Genomic DNA, 19,425 nt, shown 5'->3' with positions numbered 1-19,425 from the left:
CTACGAGTAAGAGTAGGTACGCCATATAAAGTATTGTCTACAAGCCTGGAGCGTAAGTAAAGCCTCGTATGCCTGTACACAGTAATTCGGCTTGAAGGCAGGAATACCTAAGCATGGCTGTAGTACTTCCCCGGACTGTCATTAAAAGCTCTACTTACTACATGTGCCTGTAATTTCTCGGCAAACTCCATTTAAAATAAGTATAGATAACAATACTTGTCGGCACAAACAAGTAGAGGTACCTACTCGTAGTGCTCGAATTAGCTGTCTCAAAGAACCCGAAGAAACTTGTACTCATGCTGTTGAAATTATTAGGGTACCGATGGCGGCAACAAATAAAACAATTCTTACTAAAAATATATTTAACTTGAACAATACATACATAATACTTACATGGTTATAATTTAGCTCCAACTTTAATTAAAACAGGTAACATTACAGATTGAAGGAAGCATTATTTAGAGACGTTAGGTATTTATAGACAACTTAACGGCAAATTCGTTAATCATTAGATCGTATCGTAGATCAGGTTAAACGTCGGGTTTCGACATAATATTATTGTAGCTATACCTACAGGGGCGTAGCTACCGCCGTGTCAGCCCTATCAATGAGACGGGGCCCCCGGGATACTGGGGCCCCTTACGTGCGAAAGGAACAAAGGAACAACACATTAACAGTAGCCTGTCAATATATATATATATAACAGTATAGTATATGTAAGACAAAATATTAATTTGTACAAACGAAAAGGAGACTTAAACCTATGTCTTACCAGACACGGGCATAAGTTAGTTATTTCTGCATATCGTCTCCAAAGAGTAAAAAAATCTTTTGTAGGTTTGGGTGTACTCTTCTATAATAAGATCCCCAAGACTGTGATGGACCTGCCAATGCATAGCTTTAAGCAATGTGTTAAAAAACATTTACTTAGTCGAGGTTACTACAACATTGATGAGTTCCTTAATGATAAAGATGACACAAAATCTTTTTTTCCCTGGTTTAAGCGTGTGGCCAAAAGTTACTAACATTCTACATAGATTAAATTACAATCATACTAATTTTAAGCGAGTATTTTTATATATTTTGTGAGAAATCATTTTGTCATTTGGGCCCCTCAACTAAGTTTGATATAGGGCTCCAAGGCACGCTACGCCACTGTAACTATACCTATATACTTATTTAAGTAAATCATTAATTCGAGATAATTTAAGAAATGGCACAATAAAGGTATTAGTAAACAATAGAGATTCAAAACCTCGAGATTGTATATGTTACAATATAACACAGATATTTTTTATGGGTAGGACTAGGCCTAAAGGACTAACTGGGGGGGCGGAAGAGACAGTCCGCCTTAATGAGGTCTCTAAATCTTGGAGGACCTTCAAAGGAGGCCTCCCTACCCGAACCAGAGGCGGACAAACGCATCCATGTTGTGTTTTTTGTGTGTGTGTCAAACGCATCCATGTTGTGTTTTTAGTGTGTGTCAAAAGCAATCCATGTTGTGATTTTTGGAGGCCTCCAATTTAAAAAATATATTAAGTATAAACAAAAGCGTTTGCGACGTTCGTGCTGTCACTTTACAACCACATCCAAAGACAACCGTCTACATTACTCTGAGGGCCTAGTGGCAGTTTGATACTGTTACTATCGCGTTAACGTAAACGCGAATTTCTAAGGAACTGAAACAGCGCCATCTAATGACGCTAATGCGCAACTGTTTCAATTCCATGTAAATTTGCGTTTACGTCAACGCGATAGTAACAATGTGAAAATATTGAAAACTCCTACTAAGCACACTGTAGACACTTTAGTGATAACAAAAATCAACATTAATATTAAGAGCAAAGACTTGTAATTGTGTATGTAATATATAAACTCTAAATCTACTGGACAAATTTGAAAAGTACATAATCAGGGAGTAAATGATATTGGTTTTCATTTGCTTACTAACGGTACCGAGAATTATGCAGATAAAACCGCTAGTGTCTAACAATTTTGTCCATAAATTGTAGATTCGAGTCTTTTATAAGTATAGTAATAATTATGGGACATGTATACAGTAATAATGACTATGAAATGACTTTCTTAGTCTAAAGTAAAATATCAAATCCAATAAAGGGAATGTAAAGCCTTCTAACTTCTTTCTTATAAGTTATGTACACTAGTTATTAGGCGTTAAAATTATACAATGAGTAATTTTGCAATATTAACCCAAAAACTTAAGTATACTATATTAAGATATGATAATTCTAATTCCTTTTAGGAGTTTTTTTAATGCGCCTATTTCTTGGGAAACTTTTAAAAAAATCCACTAGTAGTAGGGACAGCACTTGTGGGGGGTACATATCAGCGGCGAAGAGTCCATACAAGCCGATTCCGCTCGGTTACCGTTTAAATATCCATACACATTCATTATTGCAATGAATATATGAGAACCATATCACGTGGTATGAAATTCCTTTTCATAGTTTCCTTCGGCAAAATTCCAACCTTCGCCACTGGTATGTTTTGTTTTCTCTATTGAAGTCCTCATTAATTCCAATGATTTTTTATCATAACCATTTTCAATGAATTCTTCAATCCCTAAATACACCAGGTACAACATCTTTATAACTCAATACATTCGACGTTGCTGACTGGGCTGCCTCTACTGGAATTTTTAAAAATCTTCCCAAAAAAAAGCCCAATTACATTAAGTTAAAAATTAGTGGCACTAGTATATTTTAACTTTGGAGTATTTGTTTGCTGGCGTCATGTTTGTGCTCAAACATTTGTACTTGATTGATTTACGCTGGTCACCGTTGGTTGTTATATTGAGCTGCTTTCTGGAAAAAATAGAATATTATTAGTATCCGGCCGCTCAGAGATTGCATTTCTGAGAGGTCGTGATCGAATGGGACAAACATATTCAATTACAATTGCCTCATTATTTCGTCTCATCACGATAAAGACAAACAGTTGGCATAACCTTGAAACAGCGTAGTTCAGCAACCTTGTACGCCAGTTCGAAATTACATCGCCCATTCGATCACTAGAAACGCAATCTCTGAGCGGCCGAATATTATAGCATTGTAATTTGTAACCTTAACGCATTTACGTCACGCTCGAGGCACTCCGCGTCATGTGCGATGCAAACTTTAGTACGTTCCGCGGAACATAGTGATTCGATCGTGAAGATGCGCAATACATTAATTTAAGTATGAATACATAAATTTAGATATGAAAACATAAATTTAGGTATGAAAAACAAGGTCCCGCGCGCGCCTCTCCCCTATCCGCTCGCGCGTCTTGATTTTTAGCGTTCTTTATGCACTACCTGCGCGTAGTATCAGATGGGATTGTAGTCAAGGGCTAACTTGTATAGAATAAAAAAAAAGTAGCGACAAACGCAGCTAATCTCCGAGATGTCATAAAATTTTGCATCAGACTATATAAAACATAACATTAATCTGTGATAAATTTGAAAGCGGCGCCCATATTTATTCACGTGTGACAACAGTGCTACGAGAAGACTGTATCTTACTGTAGCTTTCATGTCACAAACTTGTGGTCATAGTCAGGGATCCGTAGAACATTTTTTTCAACTATCAATATAACCACGCGGACGAAGTCGCGGGCGTCCGCCAGTACCAATATACAACAAGTACAATTACATCGGCTCAGTGACCTGGGTTCCAGTGCACGTAGTCGGGCGTGGCGGCGGCCTGGTACTCCTGCACCAGCTCGTCCACCACGGTCCGCGACTCGTCGAACTCCTCCAGCGACTCCTTGAACATGGGCTCCTTGCGGAACACCTCGAGGAACGCCTCGCGCTTGCGCAGCTTGTCGAACTGCTGCAGGCACCGGTCGAACAGCTGCAACACGACCACAACTGTGTCATCACTTGACCGTGGACCGACACCTGACGGACACCTGGTGCGAGCGAGCGCCGCGACAGCGCCACCTGGATGGAGGCCGGCCCCCACGGGATGCACGCCGCCAGCTTGTACTCACGGAGGAGATGTTGGTGTGGTTGGCGAGCAGCAGGCCGGACACCTTGTGCGACGAGTGCACGTAGGGCGAGCGCCACCTGGATGGAGGCCGGCCCCCACGGAATGCACGCCGCCATCTTGTACTCACGGAGGAGATGTTGGTGTGGTTGGCGAGCAGCAGGCCGGACACCTTGTGCGACGAGTGCACGTAGGGCGAGCGCCACCTGGATGGAGGCCGGCCCCCACGGGATGCACGCCGCCAGCTTGTACTCACGGAGGAGATGTTGGTGTGGTTGGCGAGCAGCAGGCCGGACACCTTGTGCGACGAGTGCACGTAGGGCGAGCGCCGCGACAGCGCCACCTGGATGGAGGCCGGCCCCCACGGGATGCACGCCGCCAGCTTGTACTCACGGAGGAGATGTTGGTGTGGTTGGCGAGCAGCAGGCCGGACACCTTGTGCGACGAGTGCACGTAGGGCGAGCGCCGCGACAGCGCCACCTGGATGGAGGCCGGCCCCCACGGGATGAACGAAGCCAGCTTGCGCTCGCGGATGCGTTGCAGCGACTTGTGCACCTGCGACGGGTCCACCTCGCCCTGCGACGACAACAATGTTGCAAATAACCGCTTTGAACGACATATTTTCGTCAGCTCCACATGACTAATGTCATCAAAAATAGCAACAAAAAGATTGATGCATCATTAGATACTGTACTGATAGCTTCACCTGAACACATGCATCATTATAGCAAGTATAAAAAAACATTGATATAGCATATTTTCTACCAATCTAATATTACTCATACATCATAAAGTTACCTGAATGATATTCAGAATAGAAATGTAACAGTGCTGGTTGGTTCGGTCGGGGCTGAGTGACACCATCATGTTCTTGGGCTGCAGCAATCGCTGCATCACGTCCAGTACTGTGGTCTTTCTTATTTTTGGTGCCTGCCAAACAGAGGCAAATGCTCAAATTATTATTAGTATTCTTTAGACCTAGTAAGTAAAACTTGTTTCAGAAATAAAAAACAAAACGCCATCTATGAGCGTCATCAAATGCATCGCAAAAGGTTTTATAAAGGCGGAAATATATTTGTCTGAAGTGTCGTGTCGTGACGCAAGTCGGAAGACGGTGTCGGAAGACTTCACGACATGTCACAACACAAGTGTAAACGTTGCCTTACCAACTGTATTATACCGATTCTGTTCAGATGCGCGATGACACGACACGTAAGACAAATATAATAACGAATTAGGTGTACAAAAAGGGAACACCAAGTACTGGTAGTTTAAAATAGCAAATACTGTTTCACTGTGTATATAGATGGCAAAACGCATCTTGAAAGTCTCGCCCGTGGACACTTTTCGTAACGCATTCACGAACTTGCTCCCCAAGTGAGTGAGTGAGTGAGTAAGTAACTCAGGCCAGCTCACCAAAATATAGAATTCAAAAAAGTTTATGTTTTTTAAATCCTATGAATCAAATATGACGGGTACCTGCGCAGTGAACAGTTGTGTACTCACAGCGTTGAGCTCGTGGTCGGCCGTCAGCGGCGTGTAGCCCGTCATGAGGAAGTGCAGCCGCGGCGTGGGGATGAGCGGCGCCACCAGGCTGATCAGGTCGTTGTTCATGTACGACGGGTACCTGCGCAGTGAACAGTTGTGTACTCACAGCGTTGAGCTCGTGGTCGGCCGTCAGCGGCGTGTAGCCCGTCATGAGGAAGTGCAGCCGCGGCGTGGGGATGAGCGGCGCCACCAGGCTGATCAGGTCGTTGTTCATGTACGACGGGTACCTGCGCAGTGAACAGTTGTGTACTCACAGCGTTGAGCTCGTGGTCGGCCGTCAGCGGCGTGTAGCCCGTCATGAGGAAGTGCAGCCGCGGCGTGGGGATGACCGGCGCCACCAGGCTGATCAGGTCGTTGTTCATGTACGACGGGTACCTGCGCAGTGAACAGTTGTGTACTCACAGCGTTGAGCTCGTGGTCGGCCGTCAGCGGCGTGTAGCCCGTCATGAGGAAGTGCAGCCGCGGCGTGGGGATGAGCGGCGCCACCAGGCTGATCAGGTCGTTGTTCATGTACGACGGGTACCTGCGCAGTGAACAGTTGTGTACTCACAGCGTTGAGCTCGTGGTCGGCCGTCAGCGGCGTGTAGCCCGTCATGAGGAAGTGCAGCCGCGGCGTGGGGATGAGCGGCGCCACCAGGCTGATCAGGTCGTTGTTCATGTACGACGGGTACCTGCGCAGTGAACAGTTGTGTACTCACAGCGTTGAGCTCGTGGTCGGCCGTCAGCGGCGTGTAGCCCGTCATGAGGAAGTGCAGCCGCGGCGTGGGGATGAGCGGCGCCACCAGGCTGATCAGGTCGTTGTTCATGTACGACGGGTACCTGCGCAGTGAACAGTTGTGTACTCACAGCGTTGAGCTCGTGGTCGGCCGTCAGCGGCGTGTAGCCCGTCATGAGGAAGTGCAGCCGCGGCGTGGGGATGAGCGGCGCCACCAGGCTGATCAGGTCGTTGTTCATGTACGACGGGTACCTGCGCAGTGAACAGTTGTGTACTCACAGCGTTGAGCTCGTGGTCGGCCGTCAGCGGCGTGTAGCCCGTCATGAGGAAGTGCAGCCGCGGCGTGGGGATGAGCGGCGCCACCAGGCTGATCAGGTCGTTGTTCATGTACGACGGGTACCTGCGCAGTGAACAGTTGTGTACTCACAGCGTTGAGCTCGTGGTCGGCCGTCAGCGGCGTGTAGCCCGTCATGAGGAAGTGCAGCCGCGGCGTGGGGATGAGCGGCGCCACCAGGCTGATCAGGTCGTTGTTCATGTACGACGGGTACCTGCGCAGTGAACAGTTGTGTACTCACAGCGTTGAGCTCGTGGTCGGCCGTCAGCGGCGTGTAGCCCGTCATGAGGAAGTGCAGCCGCGGCGTGGGGATGAGCGGCGCCACCAGGCTGATCAGGTCGTTGTTCATGTACGACGGGTACCTGCGCAGTGAACAGAAATTCTAAATCACTAACAGGCTACATTCAAGTTGGCCACTTAGTTATTAAGCTTCTTTTCGGCTTTTTTAGTTTATTTATTTATTTCTCTAGGAAGACCAACCGCAGAACATTGTATCGTGTATACATATTGATTACATACGTTGTGCCCAATGGTGAATGTTCAACTTATTACAGATCTTCACCACGTTTACAATATTTAAAAAATATAATACATAGTTCATGTTATCTAACTACAATATAATAGTACGAGAGCCCACAACCAAAATTTTTGTCTCACAGCAATACGGCCAAAACCGCACCAAATCGATAGATACGATTATCCTGAACTCGAAAATACCAATATCAGACATTTTCCGCGTAGCATTTGATCTGACAAATTATCAGTTAATTAACAGCACCTCACAAATTATCCAACCCATACTATTTTATATGATAGTAATAGTAATGTTTTGATTGGAGAGATTAGGGCTGAGATTGCACATCTTACTTTTTTTTTTAATTTGCACATTGCACAAATTAAAAAGGTCGAGTGTAAAGGCACTTGAAGGGTTTTAAAACCATTGGCCATAATATAAGTTACCTGAGTGTGGCGGTGCTGGCGCTCATGATGGTGGAGACGAGCGTGTTGATCTGCGCGAAGGACGGGTTCTGTATGTGCAGGCGGTCGCTGGCGATGCGGTTGAGCGCCGTGTTGTCCAGCACCATGACGCAGTCGGCGCTCTCCGTCAGCCGCTTCAGCGTCAGCAGCGAGTTGTACGGCTGCACCACCACGTCGCTGAAACACACTCATCAATATCTGCCGATAGACGACCGCTGCTGGACATAGGCCTCTTACATAGACTTCCAAGCACAACAGTCCGTCGGTCAGTCCACCAACCGACTGTGGGGGGTCGACTGATAGTGGGGGGTGGTCGCTTTCCGGTGTGGGGTTGCCATTCCAGCATCTTGAAACCCCAACATCCATTTTAGAACTATGTAGCCTGGCCATTGTCACACCTTGCAACTCGCTGAGCTATGTCAGTCACTTTGGTTTGCCTGTGGATCTCCTCAGTGAAACAACTATTCCTAACTAAGACCCACTTTGGTATTAGTCACAGTCAGACCATCTAGAAACCTAATATTATTTCCCAAGAAACTCTCCAGGCTTTGAGAGTCAGAGCATATTAAGCTGTTGACACTTATTAGCATATTTTGTATGTTGTATAAAATTGTTAATTTTTAACTGACTTCAAAAAAAGGAGGAGGTTCTCATTTTGTCGTGTATGTTTTTTTTTTATGTTTGTTACCTCATAACTTTGTCATTTACTAACAATTTTGAAAATTCTTTTTTGTTTGTAAGACTATACCTTCCAGATTGGTATCATTTAATTTTCATAAAAATCAGTTTAGTTATTTTGTGTTATAATCAAAATAACTGAAATACGCCTTTGACGTACACTTTTGTATGGGGCGTTTTTCAGGGATCCGCGGCAGCGCCACATATCTGACCCTTAAAATCCCTGTAGCTCCGACAGTAATGATCGCATATACCCTGTTCCTTTTACAAAATTGCTTTACTATTAGCATACTCCTAATTTATATACAATTTAAAAAACTGTCATCATCCCTATTTTGAAAGATTTAGTTATTTATAATTGACATCTTACACAAACTCAGAATTCTGCTTAAACACTTGTACTAATATGCATTTGGCATTTAAAGTATATGTTAATTTTAAAAGCTTGTAAACTATACTTCTAAAATGCTAACCTAATCTCATCCAAGTTTGGGAAGACGCTGTATGTCTGTACGAGCTTCTTTGGGAACCTGTCCGAGAGGTGTTCCAAGATATATGAGCCCATACCTGAGCCAGTGCCTCCAGCTATAGAGTGGCACAGGACAAAACCCTGTGAACAAAAAATTCAGAAATCTGTTTTTATTCTGTATGCATTATTTTTGCAATAATAACAATGAATACCTATTTATAGCTTCATTTTGTAGTGTTACATACATAAAAAAATCTAAACAATGATTTAAATCACAAACAAACAGTTGGTGCTTGTCCAGATGACATGATTTACGAGCGAGTGGAATATTCACTTTTTTAGAAATCACAAGTTAGTCTTTAGTCTCCTATTATTGTTAGAAACAGTGCATAATATTAATGCATTTCTCATTGAGTCTTAATGAAATTATTAAATAAAAACAGTATTTGTATGTGTGAGGCGCCATTTTATATTTTTCCTCATTTATAACTGTCAAAGTTAATTTATTTCAATTAGGCTTAGTTTACAAGCACTTTTGAAAGGTCAAGATTATGTCATAATTTAATTTAATCTAATGGTGGTAATAATAGTCAAAACTTAAAACTAAACTTATGAGGGTTTCAAACGCGCCATGGTCCGAGAAGAGCCCACAACAAACTCAGCCAAGGTTTTTTTTGTTTACCACGATTTTACAAAACACTGTATCTGGAGATACAGTTTACTATTACTGTTACTACAAAACACTGTATCTGAAGATACAACCTACTGTTATTTTAAGTAAGAAGTGGATCTATGATATTACTATAATGATCCAATCTGTTTTGTAATGTAACTATTGTTTATATTACAATCCATATCCTAAATAAAGAAATAAATAATTCCTTACTTCCAAGTTGTCACTACCGTCTGCCTCTCTGTTGATTATGTCAAACACTTCCTCGTTCAGTTTCTCCCCCTGGGCGAACCCTGAAGCCCAGTTGTTGCCCGCTCCACCTCCATGCTTTGATAAATATACATTCTCTTGGTTGTATAACTAAAAAAATTATAATATTGATTAATATAAAGTTAAAGGCAAAATTCATTTGTTTCACTTGAGTACTTTATATTATAGATTAAATGATGTCAATAATGAATTAATTAATGTTTTTTATGACTTCGCACCATTCACAATATTCTTTTGGGGTAATTAATTAATAGCCTAAACTTATAGGTTGGTTTGGTTTGTAACATTTATCTTAGCCAGATGGACATAGCTCAACAAGTCGCAATGCACAAGTGGCAATGGGCCGCCACATAGTTCAAAGAGCCAATGGATGGTAGGGTGCCAAAGGGTAGGTGCTAGAAAACATCATGTTGGTCAACCGACATCAAGACTGACCGACGACCGTCGTTGGACTGACGACATCAAGTGAGTCACAGGGAATCGCTGGATGCAGGCGGCTCAGTATCAAGATGTTTAGATGTCCATCGTCTGATATGATGATTTACCTTAGCATACGGTGAGTTTAGAATAGTGTGTATCACACGCGGCTCCAAGTCCAAAAGCACAGCACGAGGGATATAATGATTGTCATCAGCTTGATAGAAAAATACATCTTTACGATCGGAACCCGCCGATGCAAACTCCTCCAAAATACCATCAGGAGATATGCCGTGTTCAATGCACAACTGCTTCCAAAATTCGAAACCAACTGCAATATCATAATAGATTTAGAAATCGATAGAATTTAAAATACATAGCTCACTTTAGAAGTTAACTTACTCTGATTGCCGCACTGGCCGAGTTGAAGGGTAATCATTTCACTCGGCATTTTGAAAACTACTTTCTTTATGATAATATGTCTATCACAAACGGCTAAATGTCTATCAATTTATAATTATTTAACCGTCGACCACCGGGAAATTGAAAATTAGGTAAACAAAATAATTCCGTCCGAAGCTGAACGGAAACCACAGATCACGATATTATTGCAAAAAAAAAATTGTAAACAAAACAAAGACAAACCGTCAAGTCGGTCAAGTCAAATGTCATTAGAACTCAGATAATATTTTAGGGTTCCGTAGTCCTCAAGGAACACTTATAGTTTCGTCATATCCGTCTGTCCGTCCGTCCGCGGTTTAGCGCAGAGCATAGAGTAGTATAATACATGGCGCAGAGACTATTACTACTAGAAAGCTGTAAATTACCATGAATATGTACATTGAAAAAGTGAACAAAATCTAAACGTAAAATAAAAACCTTGTAAAATATTTCTTTTAGCTCCTCAACATGTAAAGTTGAGATATTTTTTTTACACGTTTATCTCATAGTGGGGTATCGTTAAATAGGTCTTTAAAGATATGAGCGGTTGTCTTCCAATACTTTTTGATTTGGGGATCCGTTTGTAAAATATTGAACTTTAAATAGCTAATTAGAATCAAGTGTCCCCACCCTCTACCGGCTAAACGGTTATATACGTAAAAAAAATCACAAAAGTAGGTTAAATGTATAATGAAATTCCAATTTTTAAACATCATCCAAAAAACAATTAGTAATCGATTTAGTCGACCAACTTAAAAAACGTAGTTGGTAATCGAAAATTGCATACTAATTTAGTTGTCAGTAAGATAACTCAGAGTTTGTTAAAACTAGAAAATAAAGTTTACTATGGGTATGTGTACTAATTTGCCTTTAAAATACTAAAAGTGTTTGAAAAAAAACATTTCCTTCCTCACATGCAAAGTGAGGATGAATTTTTCATCGTTTTGTCCATGGTGTGGAGTATGGTTATTGGTATTTTTGTGCATTACATATGGGATTAAAGTGCTAACTTAATCTAGGGAACACTACTCTGCGCGGGACCCGACACGCACTTGGCTGTTTTTTCCTATTTCTCTTCTAATCTTTGGAACAGAGATGAGAAATAGACGTTCCTAAAATGCCAAAATGTCTATAAAATGACTATATTTTATTTATGTATAACTAATTATAGAACTTTAACACAATAAAACTAAAATGGACCAATTATAATTAAATTAAAATGTATTCGAAGAGTATAATATGTGCTCGTAATGTAAAATGTTTGACCCTCTTTGGTCTTTTTAAAATTGTCACTGTAAATTGTTATGAGGGTAACCCTCTAGAACTCAGAGCCTCCAAGCCAGATAATGAAAGATATCATGTCATTGTCATCACATTGTCATTGTCAATTGTCAAAAATGTGGTGGTCAAATCAAATGTCAAAATAAAAGTTCATGAGTAGAAGAAGAAGTTTAGTGTATTATTAATTTTTTAAACAAAAACTTTAGATTATACAATTTTTCAGTGTGGTTCCTGGTTCGGCTTAAATAGTATTTTTTTGTAATATTAGTTTGACTTATGTTTCGATAACCGGGAAAAAAAAAGTTTTGGCCAACTTGATGTCCTTCAGAAAGTTATTACTTAACTCTGCCTACGACGCGCGAAGAATTTATGATAAAGTCATCCTAAGAATAAATTTCGTAACAGAAGGCCATTTAATTGCGTACCCTTTCTTATAATTAAGTTAAATACAGTGTATTTATTTAAACGTGTGTGGGTTGACCTTTTCCATGGAATATTAGCTGGTACTTTAACTTTTTTGTTTAAACTTGTTCCCTTGTTAAATCATTACAAAATAATATAAAAAGTTTATTTTATAATTCTACCAATCATATTATTAGAAACATATTCTTCTGACTAGTATACAAATTATAGGCAAGGTAAAAGATGCCTAGAAAACTGTTAAAGTTTTTAATAGTCTTCGACAACACATCACTCCTTTATTTCCCTGGACAGTTTTTGTCCGGGAAGGTCCTAATGGAGTTGCAAGATGACACACCTGTGCTTGGTAAGTGTAAGGCATGTGAACTATCTCACGCCTACATAACTTTTGAATTACTTTGAACCAAATTCATGTGGGTTGAGAGGTCATCTAGCCATTCCTTTTACATTGAACTAATTTGAAACTTATTATTAGTATATAATGTAATATTTGAATAAGGGTGTTTAAGATTAACTTCATTCTGTCAATTAAAATGAGTTTGTAAGTAAAAATTTTAACACAAAAGTGTTACTTAAATACCCAATAATTAGGTATTGTTGGACTACAGAGTTGGCATTAGGACATAAGCACACCTAAGCTTAAGTCATCAATCAACAGCTGAATCTAATTAGAAGTACAAAAAGCTAATAACTGTAGCTTTTTGTACTTCTAATTAGATTCAAATTGGATTTTAAAGTTTTTATATTACTTAAATATTCACAAAAAGCTTTTTTTTGTGCAAAACACATGCTATTAATACATATTAAATTTGGAAGGCATTTAACTTGTTAAAAGAATGTGACATGACCTAAAAGTAGTGTAGTATTAGTGTTATATGTAAAAGTATTTAATCAACATATAAATCAATATATCTACCAACAGCTGTAAAACATTAATGTCAGCCTATTACTATGGCTGTAACATCTATAGGCCAGGTCACCCTGGAGGAGAGGGGATTTGTTGCATAGACCCACCACGCTACTCCGATGTGGGTTGGTGGGATAAAGGTATTATCCTCACTGTTAATAATCCCATGCTTGAACATGTTCAGGTCTCCACTTCCACGTGATAGGGGAGGGAGTGGTGAGAGTGGGCTCAGGCAGACACGAGAGGCTGTTTGACAAAGAGAACTACATTGACTTCCGAATGCGCCTCCTTGGTGAACCAGGTATGTAACATGGCCAAGATGACCAAAAGTAGTACTAAAAGTAGTCTCCTTATGGTCAGTCATTATAATCATTACAATCTATATTTGGCTTACTGCTGAGCACAAGTCTCGTCTCAGAATGAAAGGGGTTAGGCCAATAGCCCACCACGCTGGCCTAATGCATATTGGCAGATTTCACAAACAGAGAATTAAGAAAATTCTCAGGTATGCAGGTTTTCTCACTATTTTTCCTTCTCTGCTTGAAACAAGTGATATTTAAATTGTAAAGTATGTGGATTTTGATCCACCTCCGTACAAGTTACTCCGTTTCCATCTTCGATTGCATCATCACTTACCATCAGGTGAGATTGTAGTCAAGGACTAACTTGTAAAGAAAAAAAAAAATTCAAAGGCAGAAGTCATATCCTTTAGGTTATCACAGCTCATGATAACTATGATAATTTGTAACATATAAATGACTAATTTTGCTCCTAATCAAACAAGTTTGTTAGGTTTACTTGGATCATCATGTTATAATTTGGGGTATTTTCACTTCACAGGCCACAGTGCTTCAATCTTGTCGCCGGGCATACACAGCTTTCCGTTCAAGTTGGGTTTGCCGATGGGCCTGCCGTCCACCTTCCTCGGCACGCACGGCTGGGTGCAGTACTACTGCAAGGCTGCACTGCGGGAGCCCAACGGACTCACACACAAAAACCAGCAAGTGTTCATTGTTATGAATCCAATTGACTTGAATCTGGAGCCTCCAGTTTTAGCTGTAAGTGATTTCAATGGTTTTAAAGTAGTTGACAAACAAAAATTCAAATTTACTTCTATTTTAAGGAATCTTTTAAAATAAAACTTTTATACTGAGTTATACCCTGTATTGTTGGATTATGCTTTAGGAAGACTAACTAACACTAACAAATTAAAATTAGTAATTTTTATAATGATATTATTTAACTATTAAATATTAAATACATGTATGAGGATGCGCCCAGATTTTAATTGTCATCCTTGGACAAAGAACTCCATTATTACATTAAAATGTAATACATGATTCTTAGTATAACCTTAATAGGCATGCATTTCAATTGCAAAGTGATATGCAAATGGCTTAGAGTCAGGCTGCATGCAACAAAGGTAAATTAAGAGCTCTCTCTTTTATCTACAATTAAAAAATTTCAGTGATTGTACCAAAACATCGGTAATCCATTGTTACGTAAGCAGCTAAATATATTATCTGCATGCTATTCTGCACTTAGCAAGTCATGAATAATTAATTTATTGATGTAATGGAATTCGCTTGTACCTAATTAATCATCAAAATTGAGCACTCACTTGAATTTTGTAATTATATATAAGTTGGAATAATTTTGATACGGATTAAGTATCTTTATTCTGTAAGGGATTATCAGCATCCAGGCTATCAGCCACAGTTCTCTCAATCCAAATTATGTAAGGTGTTCTAACAAAGTGTACGGAACTCCAAGCAGTTCAACATTCAACATCCAGCTGCCTGCGCAGACTACGCCGGGCGGATGACTCATCGCAGTCTATATAAACCGAGCCAGAGGGAGAACACTCACCCGGCCCTGGGCAAAAGGGAACACGAACGGAAAGCGGCTCTTTCGTTAGTGATCCTTGTGTCTAGGTTCGGATGTCCACAGCGCGTTCGAAGCCCCCTTCGCTGCGGGAGGCGCTGCGTCGTACGTCCGCACGCGAATAGAATACCAGTCCTCAATGTAGGATCCCTACTGGGTAGACGTAATGCGAAGGTAGGTTCGACTGGACCCAGAAAGGTCAAGTCGGATTTGCCATGTTACAATGTTATGGCAATATATAACAAAGTTATATGTATACTTTCCAGTTCATCACGGGACGGGTGTCCTTTGTCAATAGTTCAACAGGTTTAGTAGTTTGTGACATGTCAATTTGTCCACAGCAAGAGTTCGAGCTGAGCGTGGAGCACAAGCTGGGCGTGGGCTGCGTGGGCGGCGGCACGGTGAGCTGCCGCGTGGCGCTGGACCGCGGCGCCTACGTGCCGGGCCAGAGCATCGCGCTGTCGGCGCTCGTCGACAACCGCTCGCGCACGCACATCCGCGCCACGCGCGCCGCGCTCACCGAGGTACTAGCGCTAGCACTCGCTCCACGACCGCGCGATGTGTGGACAGTGACCCACACTCACCGTGTGTTGCCAATTTAGAGACTTGGTCGCTAGAACTGACGACTTTTCCTTATGTCTTAGCGATTAAAATAAAGTTTTGACGACAAAAATTGTTTAGCGACATATCTGGCGATTTTTGAAGTACAAATCCTAAACTTTAGCTTTAGATATTTGAAAAAATATATTAATATTAAATTTTTTTTTTTAAATATTTTGGTAAATTGTAATTAAAACAACAACTTTTATAATCTAACTATTTATAATTTTTTTCACCTATCATAATATTTCACACCGCCTTCTGTCCCCGATAAAATTTTGGGTATTCTTCTCCACAAAATCGTGGATTCGCTTCTAGTGGAGTTAGTTGTAGCGTCGGAAATTTTGGTGTTGGCAACACTGACCGTGTCGCAGACGATCCAGTACAGCGCGCACGGCAAGGTGGCGGCGCGCGAATCGCGCGAGCTGGCGCGGCTGGCGCGCGGCAAGCTGCGGCCGGGCGAGGCGCAACGCTGGCGCGCCGAGCTGCTGTACGTGCCGCCGCTGCCGCCCACCAACCTGCGCGGCTGCCACCTCATCTCCGTGCAGTACGACGTCTTTGTGAGTCCCCACACGATACACAAAATGTCGACCACTGACGGCGTTTGCAGCATTATTGGTTGACATTTTTCTATTTCTCTTCATGATATATAATATGATAGCGACCTATTGATGACATTTATATAATAATTTCATCCGCGTGGTTCTCGTGAAGTGAATCTATAACTTTTGTGGTCATGGCCAATGATTAGTTGTGGTCGGCCAATGATTAGACGCCGCGCGGTTTCCTTCGCGTGGTTCTCGTTCTCGTAGGAATACGGGGATAAAATGTAGCCTATAGCCTTCCTCGATAAATGGGCTATCTAACACTATAATAATTTTTCAAATCGGACCACTAGTTCCTGAGATTAGCGCGTTCAATCAAACAAACAAACAAACAAACAAACTCTTCAGCTTTATAATATTAGTATAGATAAGCAACCGATCAGAGATCAGATTGCACACCAAATTCCCGAGAGATAGTTAAAATTCCAAGTTCATGCAAGCATATCATATTATAGTTTGGATATACAGCGCGAATCAGTTGAAATGAAACCTAACTCTTTCCCCAGTTCATAATCGAGCCGAAGAGCCTGGAGAAGGAAGTGAAGCTGCAGCTGCCGATCCTGCTGGGCACGTACCCCTTCCGCGACGGCGACGAGGAGCACCCCCCCACGCACTACCCCACCACGCTGCCCATCTTCCGCCCCTGGCTGCACGACAAACAGAAGGAGTGAAACTATACAAGTGACGTATCCATAATCCCACTCTCTCGAAGTATGCTCTACTGTAGGCATAACATGCCTCTATGACCAATAACAGCGAAGTCTAAAATATCGCTCTCTATCGTTGCAATGGGATGTAAGGCAGAGCGATGTTTTATATATGCGGCTATTGGTTGACAATATGTCTTTCTCTCGTCCTGAGATACTACGTGGTAATAAACCTACTAGAATAAGTCATTCAAGTAATGCATTGCTAAACCTAGCTTTAGAAGCTGATGGTGTTCAGAGTGCCTAGTGGGAGTTTTCAATGTTTTCATACTGTGATGATCGCGTAAACGTAAACGCGAATTTCTAAGGAATTTAAACAGTGCCATAGTGGCACTACTGCACAACTGTTCTGTAAATTCCTTAGAAATTCGCGTTTACGTTTACGCGATCATCACAGTATGAAAACATTGAAAACTCCCACTAGGCACTCGGACTTTTTGTCGTTTCATAAACGCAGACACTTTGTCAGCCCTTGTCTATGTATGATAGGCAAATATCATGGTTGCTTTGGAATTTTGTAACAGGATCAAATGTCCATACATTCAATCGTCCAAATATAATGCATGGTTTGCATTTAGCAGCGTTTCCCAACCTTTTTCAGCCACGAACCCCTAGGAAATCAAGCAGTTTTCACGGACCCCCTTAATAAAATAAACAGTAAAAAAAATCCGATTTATTTTAGTTATTACAGACCCAACATAATACTTACTTATAACTGTTTATTATGAAAAATATGAAAAACAATTAATGTGAAGGTTGGTGTGCATTTATATATGGTCCAGAGATGACACCGCGGACCCCCATACATATACTCACGGACCTCCAGGGGTCCGCGGACCACAGTTTGGGAAACATTGCATTTAGTAATTTAGTATAGTCGTCAGTCTTTGTAGCACAATAGCAATTTTTCTTGCAACCCTTTGCCCAGACGTTGTTGAAGAATTAAACTTTATTCTTGGACTTTAGCTCCATAGTTGCCTATTGTACATGCGGAAGGTTTTTTTAACTAGAGTAGCATAATGATGATAATGAGTTTTCAGGTAATTTTTGCATCTATGCAATGTCGTCATTGGCTTGTTATGCAGTGGCGTCGCTTGGTAATCAAGGGCCCTGGTGCAAATAAAAAAATAGGGCCCCACTACTAAAATATTAAAATACTAGCGGACACGAATACTAGTGGAATTCAGTTTTTCACTAAACCCGCGGAATACATGGATTTTTCCGGTATGAAAAGTTGCCTATGTGTTAATCCAGAGTAAAATCTATTTCCATTCTAAATTTCAGCCAAATCGCTTCTGTAGTCAGCGGCGTTAAAGAGTAACAAACATCCAAACAAACATACATCCAAACGTCCATACAAACTTTCGCGTTTATAATAGGAATTTTGTAAAAATATTTTTTTTTTATTGATGATTACTGAATAATAATAGCAACAGTAAATAATGTATTTTGCTTGAAATAGTATTTGTATGCTATAGTCAACACTTACTGAATTATAAATTTAAAATGTATAATAAAAGAAAATAAAAATTTCTGTCATGAAAATATGCAATCATTCAAAAATTTAAAAAAATGTGAGGTAAAAAAATTCATGCTCAAAGGAAGGAAGTTTTTAGATTTTGTATCATATAGTGGATATGCCAGCTTTAATTTTGATTATATTGTTTCATGACTTATATTTAAAAAAAAGAAAGAAAAGAAAGCCTTCCAACAACCTCTCGCGTATAACATTAGACGGATATTAAATTATTTTAAATTGCAATTATTAATAATGGTGCTTTTAATGGTGGCTATGTGTCCAATGTGCTTTTAACAAATAATTTTGTAAAACCTTGCTCAGAAACTTTGTATTTAGTTAGTGCCATTCTCAATTTTATAAATAAGGTAATAACTAAACATTAACTATGTCATACTCTTTGTAAGTGAATCGGAAGATTATGTTAAAACTTGAAAAAATATATTAAATGATGTATAACTAACCTGTGATATACCGGTCCGTCCTTTTATTGTAGTATTAATATTATTACTATGTAATAAAATTATTTAGATGATGAAATATAATGTAATTAATTTTATATTAAGAATATAATAAATATTTTATATTTATGTTTTATTTTTATTTCTACAACACAGTACGAAAAGTATTTAGATATACACCCAAGATATGTATGGCCGTATTAAATACTAGCGGACGCCAGCGACTTCGTCTGCGTAGAATTCAGTTTTTCACAAATCCCGCGGGTACCATGGATTTTTCCGGGATGAAAAGTAGCCTATGTGTTAATCCAGAGTAAAATCTATTTCCATTCCAAATTTCACCCAAATCGCTTCAGTAGCCGCAGCGTAAAAGAGGAACAAACATACTTACACACAAACTTTCACCTTTATAATATTAGTGTGATGAATATCACAGACTTTCATTAACTAGACGTCGCTTGTTCATTCAATGGTATGGAATCGATGACTAAGTTATCCTTAATTTAACAAATACATAAAATATTAGTATTGT

The 19,425-nt window shown here is 40.5% G+C and overlaps 2 protein-coding genes across 2 annotated transcripts; one reads left to right on the top strand and one right to left on the bottom strand.

Moving 5' to 3' along the window:
* Positions 1-344: 344 nt before the first annotated feature.
* LOC112054235 (tubulin gamma-2 chain) lies at positions 345-10,656 on the bottom strand. The gene is made up of 10 exons (XM_052883670.1): positions 10,474-10,656; positions 10,200-10,402; positions 9,598-9,744; positions 8,716-8,852; positions 7,547-7,741; positions 6,801-6,948; positions 4,788-4,919; positions 4,383-4,565; positions 3,668-3,854; positions 345-2,825 (listed from the first exon to the last, which is right to left on the bottom strand). Exons 1-10 carry the CDS (start codon positions 10,520-10,522, stop codon positions 2,809-2,811), a joined length of 1,398 nt encoding a protein of 465 aa, XP_052739630.1. The 5' UTR covers positions 10,523-10,656; the 3' UTR covers positions 345-2,808.
* A 1,250-nt stretch (positions 10,657-11,906) lies between these two features.
* Positions 11,907-19,022, top strand: LOC112054219 (arrestin domain-containing protein 4). Its single transcript, XM_024093921.2, has 6 exons — positions 11,907-12,559; positions 13,305-13,421; positions 13,961-14,178; positions 15,346-15,528; positions 15,979-16,164; positions 16,716-19,022. The coding sequence occupies exons 1-6, from the start codon at positions 12,439-12,441 to the stop codon at positions 16,878-16,880; spliced, it is 990 nt and encodes a 329-aa protein (XP_023949689.1). The 5' UTR covers positions 11,907-12,438; the 3' UTR covers positions 16,881-19,022.
* The last annotated feature ends 403 nt before the right edge of the window (positions 19,023-19,425 follow it).

The sequence above is a fragment of the Bicyclus anynana genome, chromosome 1, assembly GCF_947172395.1.
Source record: "Bicyclus anynana chromosome 1, ilBicAnyn1.1, whole genome shotgun sequence".
Lineage (NCBI taxonomy): Eukaryota > Metazoa > Arthropoda > Insecta > Lepidoptera > Nymphalidae > Bicyclus > Bicyclus anynana.
This window is presented reverse-complemented; position numbering and strand designations above follow the sequence as displayed.

Excerpts from the sequence above, each read along its gene's own strand:
- LOC112054235 (XM_052883670.1), bottom strand. The coding sequence starts at position 10,522 with ATGCCGAGTGAAATGATTACCCTTCAACTCGGCCAGTGCGGCAATCAG. Across the intron at positions 4,566-4,787 it reads CTATTCTGAATATCATTCAG|GGCGAGGTGGACCCGTCGCA; the intron begins GTAACTTTATGA and ends TTGTCGTCGCAG. Across the intron at positions 3,855-4,382 it reads ACCACACCAACATCTCCTCC|CTGTTCGACCGGTGCCTGCA; the intron begins GTGAGTACAAGC and ends GTCGTGTTGCAG.
- LOC112054219 (XM_024093921.2), top strand. The coding sequence starts at position 12,439 with ATGCCTAGAAAACTGTTAAAGTTTTTAATAGTCTTCGACAACACATCA. Across the intron at positions 15,529-15,978 it reads CGCGCGCCGCGCTCACCGAG|ACGATCCAGTACAGCGCGCA; the intron begins GTACTAGCGCTA and ends ACCGTGTCGCAG. Across the intron at positions 16,165-16,715 it reads CCGTGCAGTACGACGTCTTT|TTCATAATCGAGCCGAAGAG; the intron begins GTGAGTCCCCAC and ends CTCTTTCCCCAG.